General features: G+C 44.4%; 1 protein-coding gene across 1 annotated transcript; it reads left to right on the forward strand.

The window, feature by feature from the left end:
• Window positions 1-5,047: 5,047 nt before the first annotated feature.
• Window positions 5,048-17,864, forward strand: Sms (spermine synthase). Its single transcript, XM_084587147.1, has 12 exons — window positions 5,048-5,108; window positions 5,872-5,992; window positions 7,286-7,373; window positions 8,112-8,167; window positions 9,163-9,198; window positions 12,431-12,606; window positions 14,139-14,293; window positions 15,403-15,492; window positions 16,117-16,228; window positions 16,326-16,405; window positions 16,727-16,842; window positions 17,545-17,864. The coding sequence occupies exons 1-12, from the start codon at window positions 5,048-5,050 to the stop codon at window positions 17,576-17,578; spliced, it is 1,125 nt and encodes a 374-aa protein (XP_084443273.1). The 3' UTR covers window positions 17,579-17,864.
• Window positions 17,865-19,844: the final 1,980 nt, after the last annotated feature.

Here is a 19,844-nt window from a genome sequence, read left to right on the forward strand (position 1 = left end):
GTTATTGCGACGGATGTTCTGCGCAACTTCGCATCTGTTTACTCTCTTATCTTTATGCTGCTTCTATGTTTTCTACAATGAGGGCTGTAACCCGAAATAGGCGTAGTTCGGTTGCTATAGATTTGTTATAGACTTCGTCTGTTTAGTGTTACGGCGTTCATATAGGCGACTTTATTTGGGCATCATTTGCTGATTTCGATTTGCTGTGCTTCCTTGCTTCACTCTGACCGTGCTTGTTTTTGTTAGTTTGTTTCTCCTATCGTACGCTAGAAAAGAAAAAAACTTATTGTAGCTTTGAATCTAGTATGAAGTGGGTTTAACAAAGGGGGAGTTTCCCCTTGTTTCACTCAGCTGTCACTTGTATAAATTGTGAATTACTGTGCGGGGTGTCGTTGAGCTGTTCCAGAACGCACAAGTCTTTATCAGGATGATTACTACTGTACACTAAAGTGGCGTACGGCGTGCAAGCAGTGCCCACTTAGGCTATGTTTTGGTTTTGCATCTTTAAACCTTTTGATATTGTGCAAAACGCTGTTTGTTGACTGGATATAGCCCGTTCAATAAAGGCGTATTTTCGGGAGTATACATACCGTCTCCCTTTCTAATCCTTGTTTGAGGCTGCTGACACATGCGTTTTGCGGAACACTGTGATAAATACAAACACAAAAACAGGTTATTTTGGTAGCTGGGCCCGCATAAGTTTTCTGCCAGCTTTCTATTCACATATAGCTAACGGCCGGGCAGCGTGGACTATGGTGGCATCGCTATTTTACGTTAGTTGCAATCATCCGCATGGGCTAAGCAGAGTCAAACACGTTTAAGGAGTATAAGGTAGCTGCTGCTGTTTACGTCCTAAATGCTGCATAATATGTAACCAATAGGAAGCCCGTATGGACACCCGCAGAAGTTTCTTCGGAGGTCTCTTGGAGAGATGTGTGACCAACTAGCTCAACGTTTGACTCTATTATTGTTCCTTCGGAGGAAACACGTTTTTTTTTTTCTCCCTGCATGTTTAACACACCAAGTGTTTAAGACCAGACGAGCACGGTCACACAAGATTCCTAAACTATACTTCCTGGATTTGTTCCGTGTAATAAGCATGATATTCCGAGCAGTCAATCTCACCGCTCGTCACAAGGCAAGCTTCTGCCTCTGGCCGAACAAGACTCAGAGATTAAATATCGCCATCATCTGCCCCTTTTACCTTCCTTAGCAGGGCAGATCACCATCAAATGAACGAAGGGCCATTGTAGACGTTGTTAAGGATTATTGTTAAACAGATAAAGGATGTTCGCGGAGATCAGGGAGGAATTAAAGCTACCGCATGAAACCAGAGCGCAAGCGGCCCCCGCACGGAGGCAAGCGGCGCAAGGTCGGACCACAAAGGCAGCGGCGGCGCGACCTCCTTCGACGCGTCTTTTAAGCAGCGCCCCGTCGCTATCGGCGTCGTCCGCCGCAGCCGGCGACGGCGCGAAGACCGTTCAATGATCTCGCGCGTGCGCACTCCTTGTGCTAGCGCGCGAGCGCTGCTGCTGCTGCTGCCAGGCCGCGTCTGCCGCGATGCAAGTCGTCTTGCTCTGCTCTCTGCCGAATCTGGCTGGCCCCGCCCACGGGAAGAACAGTCCCGGAACCGCGAGAGCCGACCAAGACGGCCGCAAGATCAGCTGGCGCCCGACTACCACCACCAGCGCCCAGCGGCCCTCGCGACGGACGCAGAGGAGTGCCGAGGCTGAGGCGGCCAAGCGCACAGCAGCATCAACAGCGGAGGCAGCAGCTACCAAGGAGCGCAGCATAGCGCGAAACCCGCATCACTGACCGTTTCATGCACATCACCAGGACAGCAGCATCAGCAGCCGCCACCTGCATCAACCCGAGCGCCGGTTTCGGGGGCATTCGGCTACGGTAAGGGCTCTTCCAGCGCTGACCCCTCAGGAAGAGCGCGCGTGCTTTGAATTTACCCGCTTATCGGAACTCCTCCAGAGGTTTTGTGCCGGAATCCCTACAGAATCCATTTTTGTTCATCCGTGAGCAGGAGTTTTAACGTCACAGACAGAAAAGGAAGGAATGCTCTATACAGAGACGTGTAAGCCCGGGAGTGCAAAAGAGGAATGCTTCTGGTGAGGAGAACGCTTCCGGGGAACGCGCCACGGTCGGTCGGTCGCTCGGTCGGTGGGTTCGTCGGGCATCGATTGATCTGAGGAGGAAAAGAGGCTGCGCCGGTGGTGGCGAAGAATACCGCGTTGTGCGCGAACTCACACACTGGGCTGAGCGCTGTGTAAAGGTATTCACTTCGACTTCTGCTGCTTTCTGAACAGTAACTGATGAGCAATGAAGCTGTGTGTTCGGGAGCCAATTAGTAGTTTACGGGGTCCTTCACGCTCAGGATTCCTCTTACCAGCTAAATTGAATAGCGAGGATCCTAAGCTCGGCCTTGTGAAAGACTGGTATACGAATCCATTCCAATGCATATTACTAGCCTGCATGGTCATCCAACACAATCCTGAAGTCGCAGGCATTTCGCATTATTGATACTCATAATACACTTTATTTGATGAGACGAAATATGACATTCTGCTAACAGCTTCCTGGAAGGATTTTCTAAGTTCACATTAAGTAACCTTTATGACAAAGGAACTCATACCGATAAAATTTTATTTGTCTGGAAGTGGTCGGTTTCCCACTGTATGATAAGTTCCGAGCGGCCGGGCTCATCTTTATTAACAAATGCTGCCTTCTTAATTATTAACGTAAGTAAATCACACCATTCATTCATTCATTCATTCATTCATTCATTCATTCATTCATTCATTCATTCATTCATTCATTCATTCATTAATTCATTGCCCGGAAGCGGTGGCTAAATTTTAAGGGTGTTCGAATGCTCCAAGGAAAAGCAATCCTAGCAACGGACGGCAGAAAGGTTACGTGAGCGGATTAGATTAGGGAGCTTGCGGGGATTACGCGGATGCAGCTGGCACAGGATCGGTTTAATTAGAAAGATATGGAAGAGGTCTTTGCCCTGCCGTTGGCATAGACTAGATGATGACAATAATGATAATAATGAGGACGACAGCTTATCACAAGGAAGCGGGTTTTATGCCGGCCGAGGCGGACTCTTTTTCAAAGGAGGCGAAAGGCATGGCGCCTGGTTACTTTGTGGTGTCAGTGCACGTTGAAGGTGGCAGAAATTTGCGGAGCTCACCACAACTGCCTCCCTCATTGTCTGAGTAAACAGTTCATTCATTTATCACTTCGTTGTTTACATAGGCCCAAAAGGACATCGGTATATATTAAAAGAACAATATATTGGAAATCAAATCGCGCTCCTTACAAAGTTTCTTCAGCTCGAACAAATGCTAGTTCGTCAAAAATAATACGACTGAACCTACAGCAAAGTGCTAAAGTTCCTTGGAAATTCTTTACAGCAACCTCGAGTCCTGTGAAAATGTTTTTTTTTTTTTTTTTTTTTTTTAAGAAGCTTTCAGTTGGCTTGAAACGTGCAATACTTGTTTGCGTTAGCTTTCGCGTGTTTGTTGTTGGGCTTCAAGAGCGCAGTCATTGTCATACCCAGAGAAGCGAAGGAGCATTCTTGATTGACACTTGTGACTTCTCCGAGTACATATACATAAAAGTTGCTGCCATGTCGACGCGTAGGCGCAGCGTACGAACGGGCGCCAAGCTGACCTTAACCTTCTCTCGCCACACAGACCGCTTTGTTGAGATTGTCGAGATCTCACACAAGAATTTGCGATATTGCCGACTGATTAAATTGTTATGCCTTTGTTTTCCCTTGGCTTCGAGGCAGCAACTATACGTATGTTCATTGCCGCCTAACTCTCTGGTCTGCTTCTCGCTTTAGCGCTAAGCATGATAAATGACAATGGACACTTTACCAGTGACGGCATTTCGCGCATATTTTTTTCTGGTCAATTATTTTACTGATGTACCATTGGTATATAGCTATACCACATTCGATATTATTGCTGACAGAAGTCGAGCGATGCCATTCGCCGGCTGAAGTAAGAAATAGGAGACTACTAAATTGAAAATAAACAGATGATTTATTCGAGTAAATAATTATTACAGTGTGCAGCTCCTGTTTGCAGGCGTGTTAAGACGACACAGCGTCGCATAATACTGATTGAAACGTGTGTTGTTCCTACACTACAATCAGGCCTTTCGATTCGACGCGTTTGGCATGCTTCACTGAGCTCTCACTCAACGCGCAAAATCATACTAGTCATTTCGGTCTCTTTGTAATCGTTTGCAGTCGCATGAGAACTGCGCTCTGAAGAGGCGAAACCTCCCCCACCGTTTATTTTGTTGTTGTTGTATTGCCAATAGCAAACTTTAGGGCGTAACGGCTAGAGCATATAGTGAAGGCGCCCATACAGCTATCCGCTGTCATACAATCCGGCATGATGAGCGACCATGCAATGAAGGCGTCGGAGTGCCCCGTAGTCAGTATGCTGGCACCAAATTTAAAGCGGAACCAGACGACAACTGAACCCGAATATTGGCCTTAGGAAAACCTGGTCATCTTGCTTTTTCTATCCATTCTGACGTTTTCTCCGAAACAAAAGACGCATTGAATCGGCGAGAAAATAAGATTTAAAAATCTTTCCACCAGCCGATTCAATTCGATGACGTCATCAGCGAAACAGACACGCTGCCCCCGTTTTCAAGCTAAGTGCAGGATAGCCCCTGGGATCCGTAGTTAAAATCGACGTTGACACACGCATTTTACTTGCGAAATTGGTCGCTAGTGTCGACACATGTACTCCGTTTTGCGGCCTTTTCCAGCTATAAAACCTCCTTTCTGGTAAGAGTCTGTTGTAGTCTTGGTGCTTTAGTTTCGTTGTAGCCTGTAAATACAGGCCAACTACTGTCTGTCCTCAATATGCCTTTTGAAGACAGCGCCTACAACCTCTCTGTTCAAAAGTGTGAGATTAAATGAGTATCCGATGCCTTCCGCACTCAACCGCGCTTTCTACGAAAGCTTATTCTCTTCCGTTATATTCTTCCATTTGCAGATTCGGCGGCCAAAATGACTGTTCGTACGGCAATGATGGATGTGTGGCTGGATAAAAGCGCCGTGGACAGCCCAAGTAAGGCAGCTTTGCATACCTAAGGGCAAAAAGCTCGCACGACGTATTCGGTTATCCTGACTGTTATCACACGATCACCTTGACCCACTTCGTGGTTGGCGTTTACAGTTGTGCTCTGCAAGGTCACCAATTTAGCGTGGCTGTTCAGAGTACCGTCAACGAAAGACTAGCATCCCGCCATTTCTCTCGCGCAGCTAAAAGCGCAGGCAAAAACGATGCAAACAGTTGAGGAGCAGCTTGGAAATTTTGCTTTACGATTTTCTTTCTCTCCAAACTGATTCGCGAAAAAAATCTAGCGTCTTATCGTGCGGGACAATCAAATGCAAAGATTTTGCGTTTAATGTTACCAAGAGTTTAAATGTACGACATACCGCGGGGCTTCCTTGACTACGAGCATCTTTTAGCACCCACACCAAATGTCCTTCAAGAGAAATCTGTGAGGGTAATTTGAATTGAATCGAATTCCCTTTACACTGTGCATTGCCTCTACTAAGTGTTCCACTAAATTTTGTTACATTACATGTCTACGCTTCTGACGCAAAGCACATAACAACCCTCCGAACTATACTGCATTCGCCTGCCATGCCATTGGATGCTAGACTCCTCACGGCCATGCCTAGTAACCATAAAAATAGTGGCGTTCAAAAATCTTCCAGGGATTAGTATTTTTGTACGAATACAAGAGTATATGTTGTGAGAAAAATCTAGCAGAGCTAAGCCGGCAGCAGGGCAACATTTTTTTTTTTTTTTATTTTCCATCCAGAGAGAAGATCGACTGCTGTGAAATCTGTGGAAGACGTGTTATCCACACTGGGCTTAGTGAGAAAGCACGAGCAGGCCATGGCTGGCTCACACATTTATCTCTACACTGCCGAGTCAACAGGGTAAGGCATGCATCCTGTCGTTGTACATGGTAGTATGTTACGCGAAATTTTACTGATCGACCCTGCGCGTTTCAGAACCACATTAATTGCACTGTTGGATTCTGATTAATCCCAAGTTGGTTTACGAATTTATTTTGGATGTTTTTGTTTGGTTGCTTTTTATTGACTCATTTATACCTGTATTCTTTTTTGTTGAATTTCGTTTTGAGCTATTTTCAATTCAATAGTATCGTTTTGTATCAGGCTTCCTCTTTTACTTGATTTTGTTTTGTTTCACTGCTCCAACCCCCTCTGTAATGCGAAAGTCCTGGGGGTGCAATAAATGAAACGAAGACAACTCTACGTTTTGCGTAGTAAGCCATTTATAAGGCCAAGGAGACCTGCGCCAGTCTTATTCAGAATGTGTTTAGAACTTTTCAACGCTGTTCACGAATCCTGAAAACGGGCCTAGAAATATGTTTTTTTTTTTTTTTTTTTTTTTTTTTTTTTCTTATAGCAACGCCTCCTTCGTTTCAATGACAGGCAGAGAAGCCGGTTTCTACGGATGAATCGCTCTGCTATTTCCCTTATGCCATTCTTGCAATGAGAGGAAGAGTGTGCCCTACCAATTGCAGCATACAACAAGAAAGGGATGAACAAATTTTCTTCGCTTTTTCATCGCCAGGCGATATTTTTAGAGGAGCACTGGTGAATCACGCCAGCACCTCGTTCTATGGCGTAAGCCACGGCTTCTCATTACTGGCCCCATATCTCGTCATATAAATGGACAAAGCTAGGTGTACAAAGCGTTGAAATTGAGAAGAGACCGATGCATCTGGCTTGAGGAAACGTTTTTTACGACAACACTGCGCATGCCACTATCATGAGGGGAAAGGGTTGGCGAAGAGGGAAGAAGGCGATAATTTCGCTGTGGCGGCGACTATGCGACATCATACAGCGGCTAAAGAGAAAATTGCAGCACGACTAGAAAGCTCACTCGCTTTGCATTTATTCATCCTTCATTTCATACCCTACTGATGCCCTAAGGCAATAAATATCGAACAAAAAAAGAGTGTTACGCGATACATCGTAACCTGGATGTGGGGTTTATGAGGATGTGCTATTACCTCGTGAGTCCGTCCCCTCTCCCTGTCGAAAGTGGTGCATTTAATTCCTTTAATTTGAACTGAACGGCTTTCGAAAGATGAGCGGCAGTAATAATTCGGAAGAAATGAGACATGTTACCAGAACATTTTTTTTTTTTTTTGTAATGATTAGTTTCACCTCATGAGCCTGGGGCTTGTTTTACTCTAGGCTGTCCTGCCTGATCACGGTGTATCCCAGCGGCTTCTTAACAGTCACCATCGAAGACGCGAACCCCGATTCTCCTCTCACCAACCAGGTGCGTCAACCGTCACTCTTTTCTCCACCAATATATCAGTGGCATGACTTTGCAAGTTTAAACACACTGAGAGCGTTCGCTTTGCATCTAGAATAATATATATTAGGTGCGTTTGGCTCATAAGTGTACCATGAGTTTCCTGTCACCAGTTAAGACGCCGTGCGATAGAAGCTTCTCTAGACCAAAGCCGTAACTAGGGGATTGTGGACCACACCTGGAAGGTGGCGCTTGCACAAAATAGGAAGTACATTGGTGAGGGAAGGGAGGGAGTGAGGTAGGAGGTGAAGTGCCGCTGACTATAGTACCGCCTCTGGTCTAGACCGCAGTTGGTGACCAAGAATTGCAGTTGGCTATTAGTGAAGAAGAAAACAGCATCTTTTGCTACAAATAGTCATGCCTGCACGATTTCAATTACTCAAAAGAGCTAATTAGAAGCGTTAGAGGTACAACAGCGCAGAAGTTCTTTGATTTCTGTGTTTCTGATACTTTTTTATCCAGCAGCACCCTTATAAGATGGATAGGGTTCCATCTTTTACACTGACCCTTAAAGTTCACTGCAAAAGCCTGACATATTCTGCAGGCGATAACTTACGCGTAAAGTTTCGCGGTTCTAAATTAAAGTATTTGACGTGCTACAAAAGTGCACAAATTACTCGCGTTGTGCTTTTCTTTCTAAGAGCTCGTGTGGCATCGCTGTGAGCGGGTGTGCGTTTTTGTCTCTTGCCCAAACCACTCAAGGTCATGGAAGAGCTCAAACTGAAAATAAAAGAGAGCATCAAAACTCGTATAGAAAGGTAAGCGCTCGCAGTGATAGCACGTATAAGTTTTGTCTGCATGCAGTTGTGTGCGCCTGTACCAAAAGAAGTAAGGAAATGTGAACACTATAGAAGCTTAAGAGCCTCTCGTCTGCTGAAAAAAAAAAAAAAAAAAGAGAGAGAGAGAGAGAGAATGATCGAGGTTTCTTCATTTCTGATTCGCGGCAGTGCTACCGTTCGTGTTGGATACATTGCTCACTTTCTGCAATAGTTACTATTTTATTTTCTCTTGGTCCTCAGTCAACGGGACACACGTAAAAAATAAAAACGTACATTTTTCGTCGAAAGTACGAATGCCAGCCACTGACAGGAGGAGCATTCGTCGACAACTGCGAGAGAGTTTATTTTGCTTAATAAACTAGCCTGTACCAGTGTGTGCTGTGGAGTATAGCTTCTATTACTCCATTGAACATATAGCGATCGACCTACCACCAGCCGACAGCGCCGGTTGTATGCTGATTGGCCTACGTACTTTCGACGAAGACTGTAGAATACTGCGCGATATATGTTTAGAGTAGACTTGATGGCGTTTTTTTCCCCGCAAGAGGGACAATGTATGCCCTGAGACATAACTGCATGCTTTCGAGAAAGGTTACAGGTGACTAGTAAGTGCGTAGTGTTGAAAATAAGCTTACCTCCAACTATTTCTAACAGTTAGAGACGGCAACGATGTGCGGTGCAGCCGGTTTAAAACACGACCTTGCATGAAACTTTTCGGTCCTTTACGAATTTTCCTAAAAAAGGGTCTGCGTGCGGCGGACAGCATCACTAGGCCTGAATGTGGACTTGAACTTCTGCAGCAGAACAGAATGCCTTCGAAAGGATACTTACTTACCTAGCGTCTCAGATGTAATGCGCCACGCAGACTGACTTCTGTTTCTCGCTACGCAACTCCTTCTTACATCTTTCTATTCTTCGTTCTCCTACTCTCTTCAAGGGCCTATACTGTGCGCTCTCTCTCTCGTGCCACGCAGGTCGGAACTGTGTTCACATCAATGCGAGGCCAGGCCGTAAGTTGAACAAACCGCGAAAGCGTTAACCCGTAGCTTGGGACAGTAGTGTTGGTCCCGCGCTTTTTATTCTCGTTTTTATTTGCTCTTGTCGCACATTTAGAGTAGAAAAGAAAAGCAGGAGCACTTCATTTAAAATAGATGCAGCAGAAATGACAGCATGAATATCTTTGTGGATGACAGCAGCACCAGCTATCAAACTCTGCTAACCTCGCGCCAACGAATTCATGAGAAGTTACAATAATTATTTACATTGCTCGTCGTTTTGCATTCCTAATTTCGCGTTTTTCTTAGTCTTAGTAATATAGGCATAGTAATGGCCCTAATTAAGACTCTCAAACCTAAAAAAAAAAAAAAAAGAAAACTTCACACAGGCGCTCACTGGCTGTTTGTGGTTCCTTGCTTGCATTGCTCAGCGCATCCTATGCCGCTCGTTCTGCATGTGTGCCTGCGTACGATTGCTGACTTCCTTCCTACCCTCAGCCACACAGGGTTACGGCAGGCGGCCAACACAGTCACGTTGAATGTGCGGTGCCAAATAGAATACACGGCGCATGCGCAAATCCGCCGTCAGCACAAATTGTGACGGGCGCTACACCGGACTTCGTGAAGTGGCTGTGTTCGCTGTCTCGTGTCACCCTTAACCTACGTGGTCGTGGCTGTATCTGAGCCAAACGTTGACGCAACGTACTTTCTGTGTTGTGCTGTTTTCGACGTGTGTGCCTCCTTGCTCGGTGCTTTTTTCGCTGTCTGCAGGATTGCTTGTCAACTTACACTGCTTTGTACTGTGGTGAGTTTCTGTATCTGCACTAGGGGTGCGCGAATAGCACTCTTCCCGAACCTAATCGAATACAAATAGCGTACCTCCGCCACAGAATCGAATAAGAATAGTGCAGCTTCCCTACCGATCGAATATGAATATTGTACCATCGCTACCGAATCGAATATGGATTGTGCAGGCCTCCCCATTGAATCGGATACGTATCGAAGTGTGATAGCACCAAACAGTATACGAGTCGAATATTTGGACTAATGCTTGCTACTACTGCGAATATCGTGAAAACGAGCAAAGTATAAAACATTGGAGCTCGGCGGCGGCGTCGCAGTACGGTTAGAATTTGTAAGTTGCCTATAGCTGTTGAAAGACGCAATACTGATTTCCACTAAGGGTACGTAACACAAATTCAGTACGCTAGCTAAGTGGGCATCAATTAATACGTGCAGAAACATTAATTTTTCTTATTTATGACGAAAAGAAAAAACTATGACCACCCTTTAGAACAAGAGACAGTCGACAGCACGGATATCTAGCATTAAGGCTGTTAAACTTGCCTGAGCCTTGCCGCCTCGTCCAGTCTTAGAGGCCATCTATGAGCATTGTGAACGCTTCGACATGAATGGATAGCGTAGCGGTGGCACCAAACCCTTCATCCCGCACATACTGGTCGCTGCAGGGTGGCACGCAGTGTTGATCTGGGCCCTGTATTTCGAGCAGTCGCCAAAGAAAAATGCTATGGTGGATCTTATTCGAACGTCGGGCAATCATTCGAAAAGTAAACGAAAAGTTCACAATACATTCGATCCGGCTCGAACACTTTCCAAAACATTATTTGATTCGTTTGAATAATAATCATAATAATCGAATAAGTGAATGTCTCATGCGCTATTCAAAATTTTCGAGTATTCCCACACCCCTAGTCTGCACCTGCCGTTGGGCCATTCCTTGCTCCTATCCTCTTCCTCCTTTACCTCTTCCAGCATTCTTTGACTAACTGTTTAATTGTGACGTTGCATGCGTGATGTCATGTGAAACAAAAAGTACTCGTCCAGTTGTACTGGCCTTTGAGCACCAGATGTCTGGGCTTCGGTGTTCAAAATATGCCTAATTTGCACATTCACCACTAGCTATGGCTTTATGAGCGAATAATATAGGCTTGCTTTCGAAAGAGCTTGAACAGCTTATCTATGTTTTGTTTAAGCAGTCATTTTGTAATGCATGATAATCTAGCACGTTACTGTGAAAAGGATCTCGAGATATCGGGTTGAACATGGACGCTCGTACCAGCTTACTCTATTAGTTGCGCGCTGTTACCAGACTTCGTTTTGATACTCTAATACGTTCCACCAGGAATACAAGAGCGCTGTTTAAAAATCTGATATTTCAATTAGCGCCTTTCTCGTCTCGCATTGATGTTGGCCACAGAATCTAACTCAGTAGACTGTCCGCGATGTTACAGAGGACGGTGACATGACCGGCCTCAGACAAAAAGTGCCACAAACTCCGATTTTCAGTTAAAAAAAACAATCATGCGATGTTTGCCATTACCAGGTTACTCAAAACTACTTCCTGCACTATTCCGAGCTAGAAAAAAATCACTAACAAAATTAGAAACTAACAATTTGGTAATACTGATCTCATCAGAGTGAACAGTATAGTCATCAATTCCTATGTATTGTACCTTGCAAAGTGCAAGGCTCTGTCTTTGCGAGAAAAAGAAAGAAAAAAAGAAAAAAAAACTTTTCGGTGGGGTGCACGAGAATTCTTGCTATACTTTTGATGCAGTGAAACTCGGCATCGCAAAGGACTACTCACTACTCGCATTGGCCGCTGAAGTCTGAAGTCCAGCGCTAAAGTCCTATTCAAACTCATATTTTATCATTCTTCCTAAACCTGTTCACCGTCCGCACTGCAAATATCATTAATTTAGAAGATTTGTACTTGCAGAAGCATGTCGCTGGCAGCAATTCTTTATTCATATTTTCATTGTAGTGGAAAGTATTTTTTTTTTCTTAGTGAGCGAAAGAAATTGACTGCAGTATAGTCCTTTGAACAAAGAGCAGTAGATTTCCGCAAACTTTGAAAGTCCCTACGCAATAGGAAAGGTATATAGCTTGCAAAATGGTTAGCGTCTCTTGATTATGTGACGTCACATCATAATGTCTGTGCGGCTTAAATAGAATTTCTCCAAGAGGTGCAGGCGGTCACTCGTCTATTGCCATTATCAGCAGATAGCCTGGGCAATACCATCGAGTAATGAGAGTTCGCTGTGTTGCACACTTTTTTTTTAGGAATATCACGTGATACCCCACGTTTGCCTGTTTTCACGCGTATAAGCTTGCATGATAAATTTCGACGTTCCCTTTGAAGCACGTGGTTACAAATTCCAAGCCTTAAAAGAGAGAGCTGCTGCAAGGAGAAAACAAACTGTGTTCCCTCCTGGTTCCCGCGCAGAATCCCGCTCATCAAGCGAGGAACTCCCGTGCCAAACTACTACACGACCTCGGACGAGAGAATTCTGGAGTACGACTTTGACAAGATTGTGTTTGAGGAGAAATCCAAGTACCAGCACGTCAAGATCTTGCACTCACCTACGCTAGGGAACTGCCTCCTCCTGGACGACCTGCAAAGTAAGTCTCGCCCTGATGTTCGACACCTCGCAGGATCGACATGCGTAAACTGTTAATGGTTTATAACGAGAACATCTGAGTGCGTCATTCAGCGGCTCGCGCAGCACCATCTCAGAGTGCGTCGCGCGACTGTCGCATTGTCCCATTCTCTGAGCCCTGTCACGTTAGAAGTAACGCTGCCTATCGAGATGCCCACAGGTGACACTCAGCGAGCTTCATAACACAACACGTTCAAGTGTTGCTGTTTTAGTGAGCGACTATGTACTTTATTTGTTTGTTTAGTAGCTAACCTGCGAAGAAAAGAGAACAACCGCACACTCAGGTCAATTCATAGAGCTGAGCTCCATGTCTGGTGCCTGATTCGATTCTCAGACATAAGAGCGTAGTATAAAAAAAGAACATGGCGAAGAATCGACACAAAACACAGTCTCCAGCTGCCGACTCATTTATTTCCATGACGACCAGAGTGACCGCGGCACGTAAGGACTACCAGATGCACCTACTAGGCGAAAGCGAAAAAGGAAAAAAAATAAGTCACAGGTAAAAGCCGGATATCATGAGGAATCGCGATTTACGGTACCTTAGAAGGTCAACTCTATTTCTGACAGGAAATTAGAGCCTCTGGTTTTCGCCTTGGTTCTTTGCAATGTGTGTTTTTCGTTCAGCGCTCTTCCGGACATGCGCGGTTGTTCACCACTGTCCATCATCAGACAGGCACTTTTTTTTTTTTTTCTTCTCACTTGAAGCTTGCCTTCAAAGAAACAAGTCAGCCTCCCGCGCGTGAGCGGCAGTCTAGATTACTAAGGGATAGAATATCTACATTTCCAGAACAAGGTAAAAATGAGATGCACTCTACTTTGACTCGGAAAGTTTTTCTAGCTGTGCGCGTCACATGCCACTCTAGATGTCAATGATGAACTATGAATTATGAAATACAAGATATCATGAGACCCACATTCAAGGGCGCTCGCAGGCTACTAATTAGCCTCCAATTTGAACGTTATCCGCGTTTTTGTCAAGCAGATCAAAAGCGCCTCACCGCCACAGCTCAAAAAAAAAAAAAAACCGCTTCGGGTTAATCAACAAGCCCCTACGCGATATGCACGCGGATTTGAGCAATCTCTGTGAAGACCCAAAGCGAAATACAAATGAAGATGTACTTGGAGCGCCGACACGCGTTACGTGCCGGACAAATTAGTGCCATGATTCGTTGGTTATAAAAACAAAATGTATAGCAATTGCCACCTAACTTTATTCCTTTCAATCAACAAAAATACATGTAATGTCGAAACATCGCCATCGGGTTCTATACCGAACATTACAACAATGACAGCTATTAAGAGCATAGGCAGATTTCTTTTAATAACCGTGAGCACGAAAATCATTATCTCGAAAAAAAAAAAAGAAAGAAACGGTGTTCACGTGTGCAAACTGCAATAATATTTTGCACACTGTGCATGCACTCGCAGTTGATTTCAGGGCTCTTTATTAGGAATCTCACTTCCATCTATCGCTTTTTTTTCTCGCTTCAGACCTTGCGGAGAAAGACATCAACTACACGCATGGCCTGATGAAGTATCCGAGCGTCAGCTATGCAGACAAAGAGGTGCTAATTCTAGGTGGCGGCGACGGCGGCCTCCTATGCGAGTTGCTCAAAGAAAAGCCCAAATACGTCACCATGGTGGATATATCCTTTTCTGTTTGGCTATTTTAACGGTCACTTGATGAGCGTTTCATTCTCGTGTATACAGAAAGCGATGCTTACAAAAGGCCATGCTCGTCCGCATACCATATTTTCTTTTCTTTCTTTTTTTTTTTTTTTTTTGGCGCTTCCACACAAGCATTTTTCATTTTTCGGCACAATATTGGAAGAAGCGTCATGAATCCTTATTCAATATCGACAAGCCTTTTTCTTAGTTCTGAAATTAGGCGGAGTAAGCAACCATGCAGAATTTTCCGCCTAATATTTTTTTGCCTTATCTAGGTTCAAATATTTCAAATGAAGTGATGATTAGTGAATCACCAAATACTACGACACCTACTACTGTTCTTCAAGCCACCGACGAAGAAGAGCGCGACTTAAAATTCAAGAACGGCAAAATTCAATACAATTTTGTTCTACAGCCTTCATCTTGCGAAATGTTTTGAACTAAATAAAAGATGATAATACGGCACCAAACGAAGGTGAGTGACACATATGCCACGATATTTCACTGATAGGACCATAAACGAGTATATAATGAAGCAACACAGTATTAGAGCTGTGTTTCGGTAGGTTTTATCACTTCTTTAAATATTTAAGTTTAACTGAAAGTGGCAGGAAATGCTCCTAAGTATCCACGGTATTCAAAAGCCCCTTGTCACACATTGGAATGCGTTCATGGGTGGCCATCTCCCGTTGCTTGCTCCTATCACATTGCCGCAAGCTTCCCATCAACCAAAGCTAATGAAGATACACGAATGTGCTGAGAAGCGCTTCTGCATGACCTCTTCTACTCCAAAATCAAGCACGCACGCAAGCACGCACATGCACACACTCGCCTTAATGGTGTACAAATACCTCATGTGTACATACATACGTGCCTGTACACGCTGAGTGTACGGTGAGTCGCTTTACACAGTGTAAAATATAGTACAAAACGTCATTTTCTTTCCAGAGCATCTGTACGCTGTTGTCTGATTGGGCTAAGAGCAGATTTCTCTCATGAGCAGGTATTCGTGAAAGGTTAAGTTGAATAAAATGAAGATTCAGTGTCGCCTTACTTACTGTGTTCTAATCCTTGACGGCCGTCATACATAGACGAAATGGTGATCAACGCCTGTCGACAACATCTCAGAGGTGCTTGCGGCAACGTCCTGGACACTTTGACAGGACCCAATTACGAGGTAAGTCGAACACCCGTTTTTGTGCAACGATGTGCGCTAGTAACGGAGCTTCTGTCGACGAAATACCAAGATTCATGAAACGCTGTTACCGCGCCCTTCAGATTAAATGCACTTTTGGCCAACATACATGTCACATGCCGCTATGGAAGCAACGTTTCGTCGTGTCTCTACTCTTGCTTCTGGCGTATCACAGGCAGTTAAAAATCAACATATTTTATTTTTGTTTATTCACCGAAATAGGTGGCGCCGCTTGCGAGATGCGGTCCAAGCATTCTACACCTCGAATTCCATCTTATTTACTGACCGTATGAACACCAACTTCTGCGAGGTTACGAAAGGATTTTACGCTATGCATAACAGCTGGCCCCTTCCAAGCTGGCTTTGTTACATAAAGACTATTAGTGAGGTGAAGCAGACTTAACAAAGCTTAGTACGTTCTTTTGGTGGCGAAAAAGTGACACTTCCATTCACTCTCGCATGAACATTGGCGACAATCTTCGGCAAACTAACTATTTTGTTCATCTTACGGGTTACTATTTTCATTGTCGCTCAATTCAAGATTTTTATCAGGTGTACTCATATCGTTGGTAAATCTCGGCTGAGCGACGCACAATTTTTTTTTAGATCATTATAGATGACTGCGTGAAGAAGATGAAAGAGTATATAACAGAGGGAAGGCAATTTGATGTTGTTTTCAACGATCTGACTGACATTCCCATCAGCACCGAACCGCAAGGTATGTGTGCGAGTGCCTGTGGTTGACTTTAAGTCGGTGATTACGGGATGAAGCGCTCACCGCGTCACCACTGTTCTCTTTTATTTGACAACTCCAGGTGAACACTGGGACTTCATCAAAAAAATTGTTACAATGGGTCTCGCAGTACTGAGAGTGGACGGGCTCTTCCTCAACCACGTACGTTAGCGTTCTTACTGCTGGCTGGTGCGTGGTCACGTATGTTTCAATTAACTACACCAAACCATTCGCAAATATAGTAAGCCTTTGTCAGTTCAACTCAAACTTCAATTTTCCTTGGTTTGATCAAATGTGACGTTCTTAACCAAAGGCAAAGCATGTCGCATGATTTATTTGTTTCAAATTTTGCGAATATTTCACAAGCAATTCTTGCGATCAGCCTAAAGCAGAGCGAACAAAATTTTGTGGTATCAACTTTTGGAATTTATTGTCTGTTTCTCGCTACTTCTGTTTACCATGTGTATTTTGTTTTTATTTCAGGCCATAGGAGTAAGCTGTCCGTCAGCTCTCGAGACCTACGAGGGGCTTTTGAACGAATTGCCCTTCAAGCTCACGTTCTCAAAACACACTGCTCATGTACCTTCATTCATGGAAGAGTATCCTTTGTTCGAACCCGAATTTCTGCTCGCCAATGTTCAGCATCAGCCGCGGCCGCTATCGTTAGAAAACAGTTACAACAGGAAAAAACGAAGGCCACATATAATTTGAAGTGGTGGATTAACAACCTGTGCATTTGCACCTTTTTCTCCTTCTTTTCCTAGTTTAGTTACATATAAAAAATACTCCTTTGTTTCCTAACGCGGCATGACGTCTATAGTAGTGGTCACATAAAAGTTACTCCTGAAGTTTGTTTCTTTACGACTGATTTTGCGTCCACATGTAAGATCCAAGATATTTCTACGCAAAACAGGTTGCTGCGCCGAGAAACCTTCCAAACACTAAAACATAAATCCTCGGTTCATGTAAGCAATGGGGCGATGAAGCTGCTAAACGTTCAATATTAGGAGTAACGTTGATGCTTGGGCAGTTGGTAGCTAGGCGCGACGAAGCATTGAAAAAAAAAAAAAAAACAAAAAAAAAAAAAACAAGAATGCGAAGACACGTGGGAGACACGGTTTCTTCTTCACATTCGTCCTTTTTTTCTTTTTTTTTGCCTTCTAGAGCACCATTACTAGGGCTTGCTATCTAGGAGGAGCCATGGCAGCCGTTCGTTAGAGTAATATGTTGTTATAAAACAGAAAGAAGGCCCTTTCTTGTTATTGTTTTCATTATATACCTTGACTCGTTCCTCTCGACAGCTGGGTGTTCTACAAGATCACGAAGGTGGAATGATATTCGCGTCCTGTTAGAGCAGGACAAACTCTTCCCTTACCGCCCATTACTCTTCTGCTCTTCCGGCAAGCTTCGGCCAGCAATCGCCGCCCCCATCGACGCACGGTGGCGCTACTGCAGCTGCCCTTTTACCGTGCGATCGGCGAACTCCGAATTACTCGCTCGCTTCTTCTCCGTCTGCTCCCCATTTCATCGTCGTCGTACTGTTTCGCCGAGGTTCAAGTTCCGGAGGTTTTCATCATAGTTATTCGAATAAAACGTGCTAGGCGGCTCTGTACTCCTCTTTCGCGCGCTGGAAGCAACGTGCGCACTCTTCCCGCTCGCCTGCGGCCGAATACAATAAAAGTTGAACCACGCTCGTTTCTCGGCCCAAGTGCTCAAAGTACGAGGTTGCAACGAGGGTATACGTTGCATCAGGATCTTCACAGCAATTTCCCCAGTGAGAAAGGTATGTTCTGCCTCTGTAGGACTAAAGGAGTTATGAGTCTCAGTCACGTGTCTGTATATATATATATATATATATATATATATATATATATATATATATATATATATATATATATATATATACATATATATTTCCCCAGTGAGAAAAGTATGTTATGAGTCTCAGTCACGTGTCTTTGTAATATATATATATATATATATATATATATATATATATATATATATATATATATATATATATATATATATATATATATATATATATATATATATATATATATATATATATATATATATGTATATATATATATATATATATATATATATATATATATATATTCGTTCGCATCGCTAACGAATGCGCGGTGAACCGAAACCACTGTGTTTATAAAAACGGCGTTGTCTCTTCGCGCATACCATTGGCAAAATTGGCAAAACAAATATATATATAGCCATCAGTAGTTTCAAAACCAGGCCGAGGAAAAGTGGTAAGCTCCGCTAGCCACTTTAAATCATGACGCCATCTCGGGTTTTATTTATTTTTTTAATTGCTTGCTTTAACATAACTGCGCCCTCTCGGTAGCCGGTTTCTTCGCGTCAGTCTTCGACATTGCCCTCCGGATGTCGCCGTCATCATCGTCTCCATCTCCTCTGACAAAGTTGCGCTAAGGACCTTAATTAGTCCTCCTTCATGCCAATAAAGAAATTGGAGAAATATGAAAAACTGGACAAGTTGGTATGGATCTGTCCTCGTCCCTGTGGTGCCGCAACCAGTTGAACCCTTCTCTGTTTTTTTTTTTTTTTTTTTTTTTTTTTTTTTTTTTTTTACTGCGAGAACAATACTATGCCAGGTCTAAACGCTCGTCGCTGTGTGCCGTGTCCATGTTCGTGTCCGTGGTCTCTCATAAAAAAGTCAGCTTGCCATGACGTTTGAGTTCACGTTACCCCTAAGCCACGGGCAGGAGCTGCCAACTCGGGTCGCTGGGTATGACGAACTCGTTCGAGGAGCTGAGAGAAACCCACCTCAGAAGCCAGCCAATACATGCGATTATCACAGACACCATCGGGGTGTCGCTTATTAACCAGTCTATACATACAACACACGACTGTAACCGAGGAAAGAGTAAGACTTCCCCAGGAGTGACGTACGCCCTGCACGTAAAGCCACACCCCACTAACATGTTCAAGGACGACCACGAGGGTAGGCGCATGGCCAGGGCACAGACCTTAGCTCACCACTACGGAGGGAAACCCGGAGTTTACTATGTGGACGCGTCCGGCCCGCACCAAGGCGGGTGGTACACGGCGGCAGTGATCCACGAGTCCAAAATGGTGAACGGGCTCACATTTCAAGCCCGAAACGTAACACAGGCGGAGGAGGTCGCAATCGTGTTAGCAGCAACACCCACTCTGATTCCAAAACAATCATAACGAACTCGCGATGAGCGTGTAGGAACGTTCAACAGGGCTGGGTCCCATACCTGGCCTATACCGGCTACTAAAAAACAGCTCGGACCTGGCCTACCGATTACTGCAAAACAGCTCGTGCGTGGGAAGTCCATCCCGTCGGTTTATAGTCTAGGCTCCGGCCCACTCGGGGCTAGGAGGAAACGAGGCAGCAGATACCGCTACCCGCGCGCTTTCTAACCAGGCAACCTCGTCCTCTCCTCAGAAGAAGAATCTACACCAGCCTATACTTTCAAACAAATTACTCAGCTGTACCAAAACAGACACAATTTACCCCCACCCGTGTAAAGGGTTAACGAGAGCGGAGGAACGCGTGTTTCTTCGCCTCTTTACGAACCCCATGATGTACCCG

This window comes from Amblyomma maculatum, chromosome 1 (genome assembly GCF_055883805.1).
Source record: "Amblyomma maculatum isolate TAMU_Amacu chromosome 1, ASM5588380v1, whole genome shotgun sequence".
Taxonomy (NCBI): Eukaryota; Metazoa; Arthropoda; class Arachnida; order Ixodida; family Ixodidae; genus Amblyomma; species Amblyomma maculatum.

Coding starts and splice junctions, on each gene's coding strand:
- Sms (XM_084587147.1), top strand. CDS start 5,048: ATGACTGTTCGTACGGCAATGATGGATGTGTGGCTGGATAAAAGCGCC. Junction 14,294..15,402: donor AATACGTCACCATGGTGGAT/ATATCCTTTTCT, acceptor CGGCCGTCATAC/ATAGACGAAATGGTGATCAA. Junction 16,843..17,544: donor GTACCTTCATTCATGGAAGA/GTATCCTTTGTT, acceptor TCCTCTCGACAG/CTGGGTGTTCTACAAGATCA.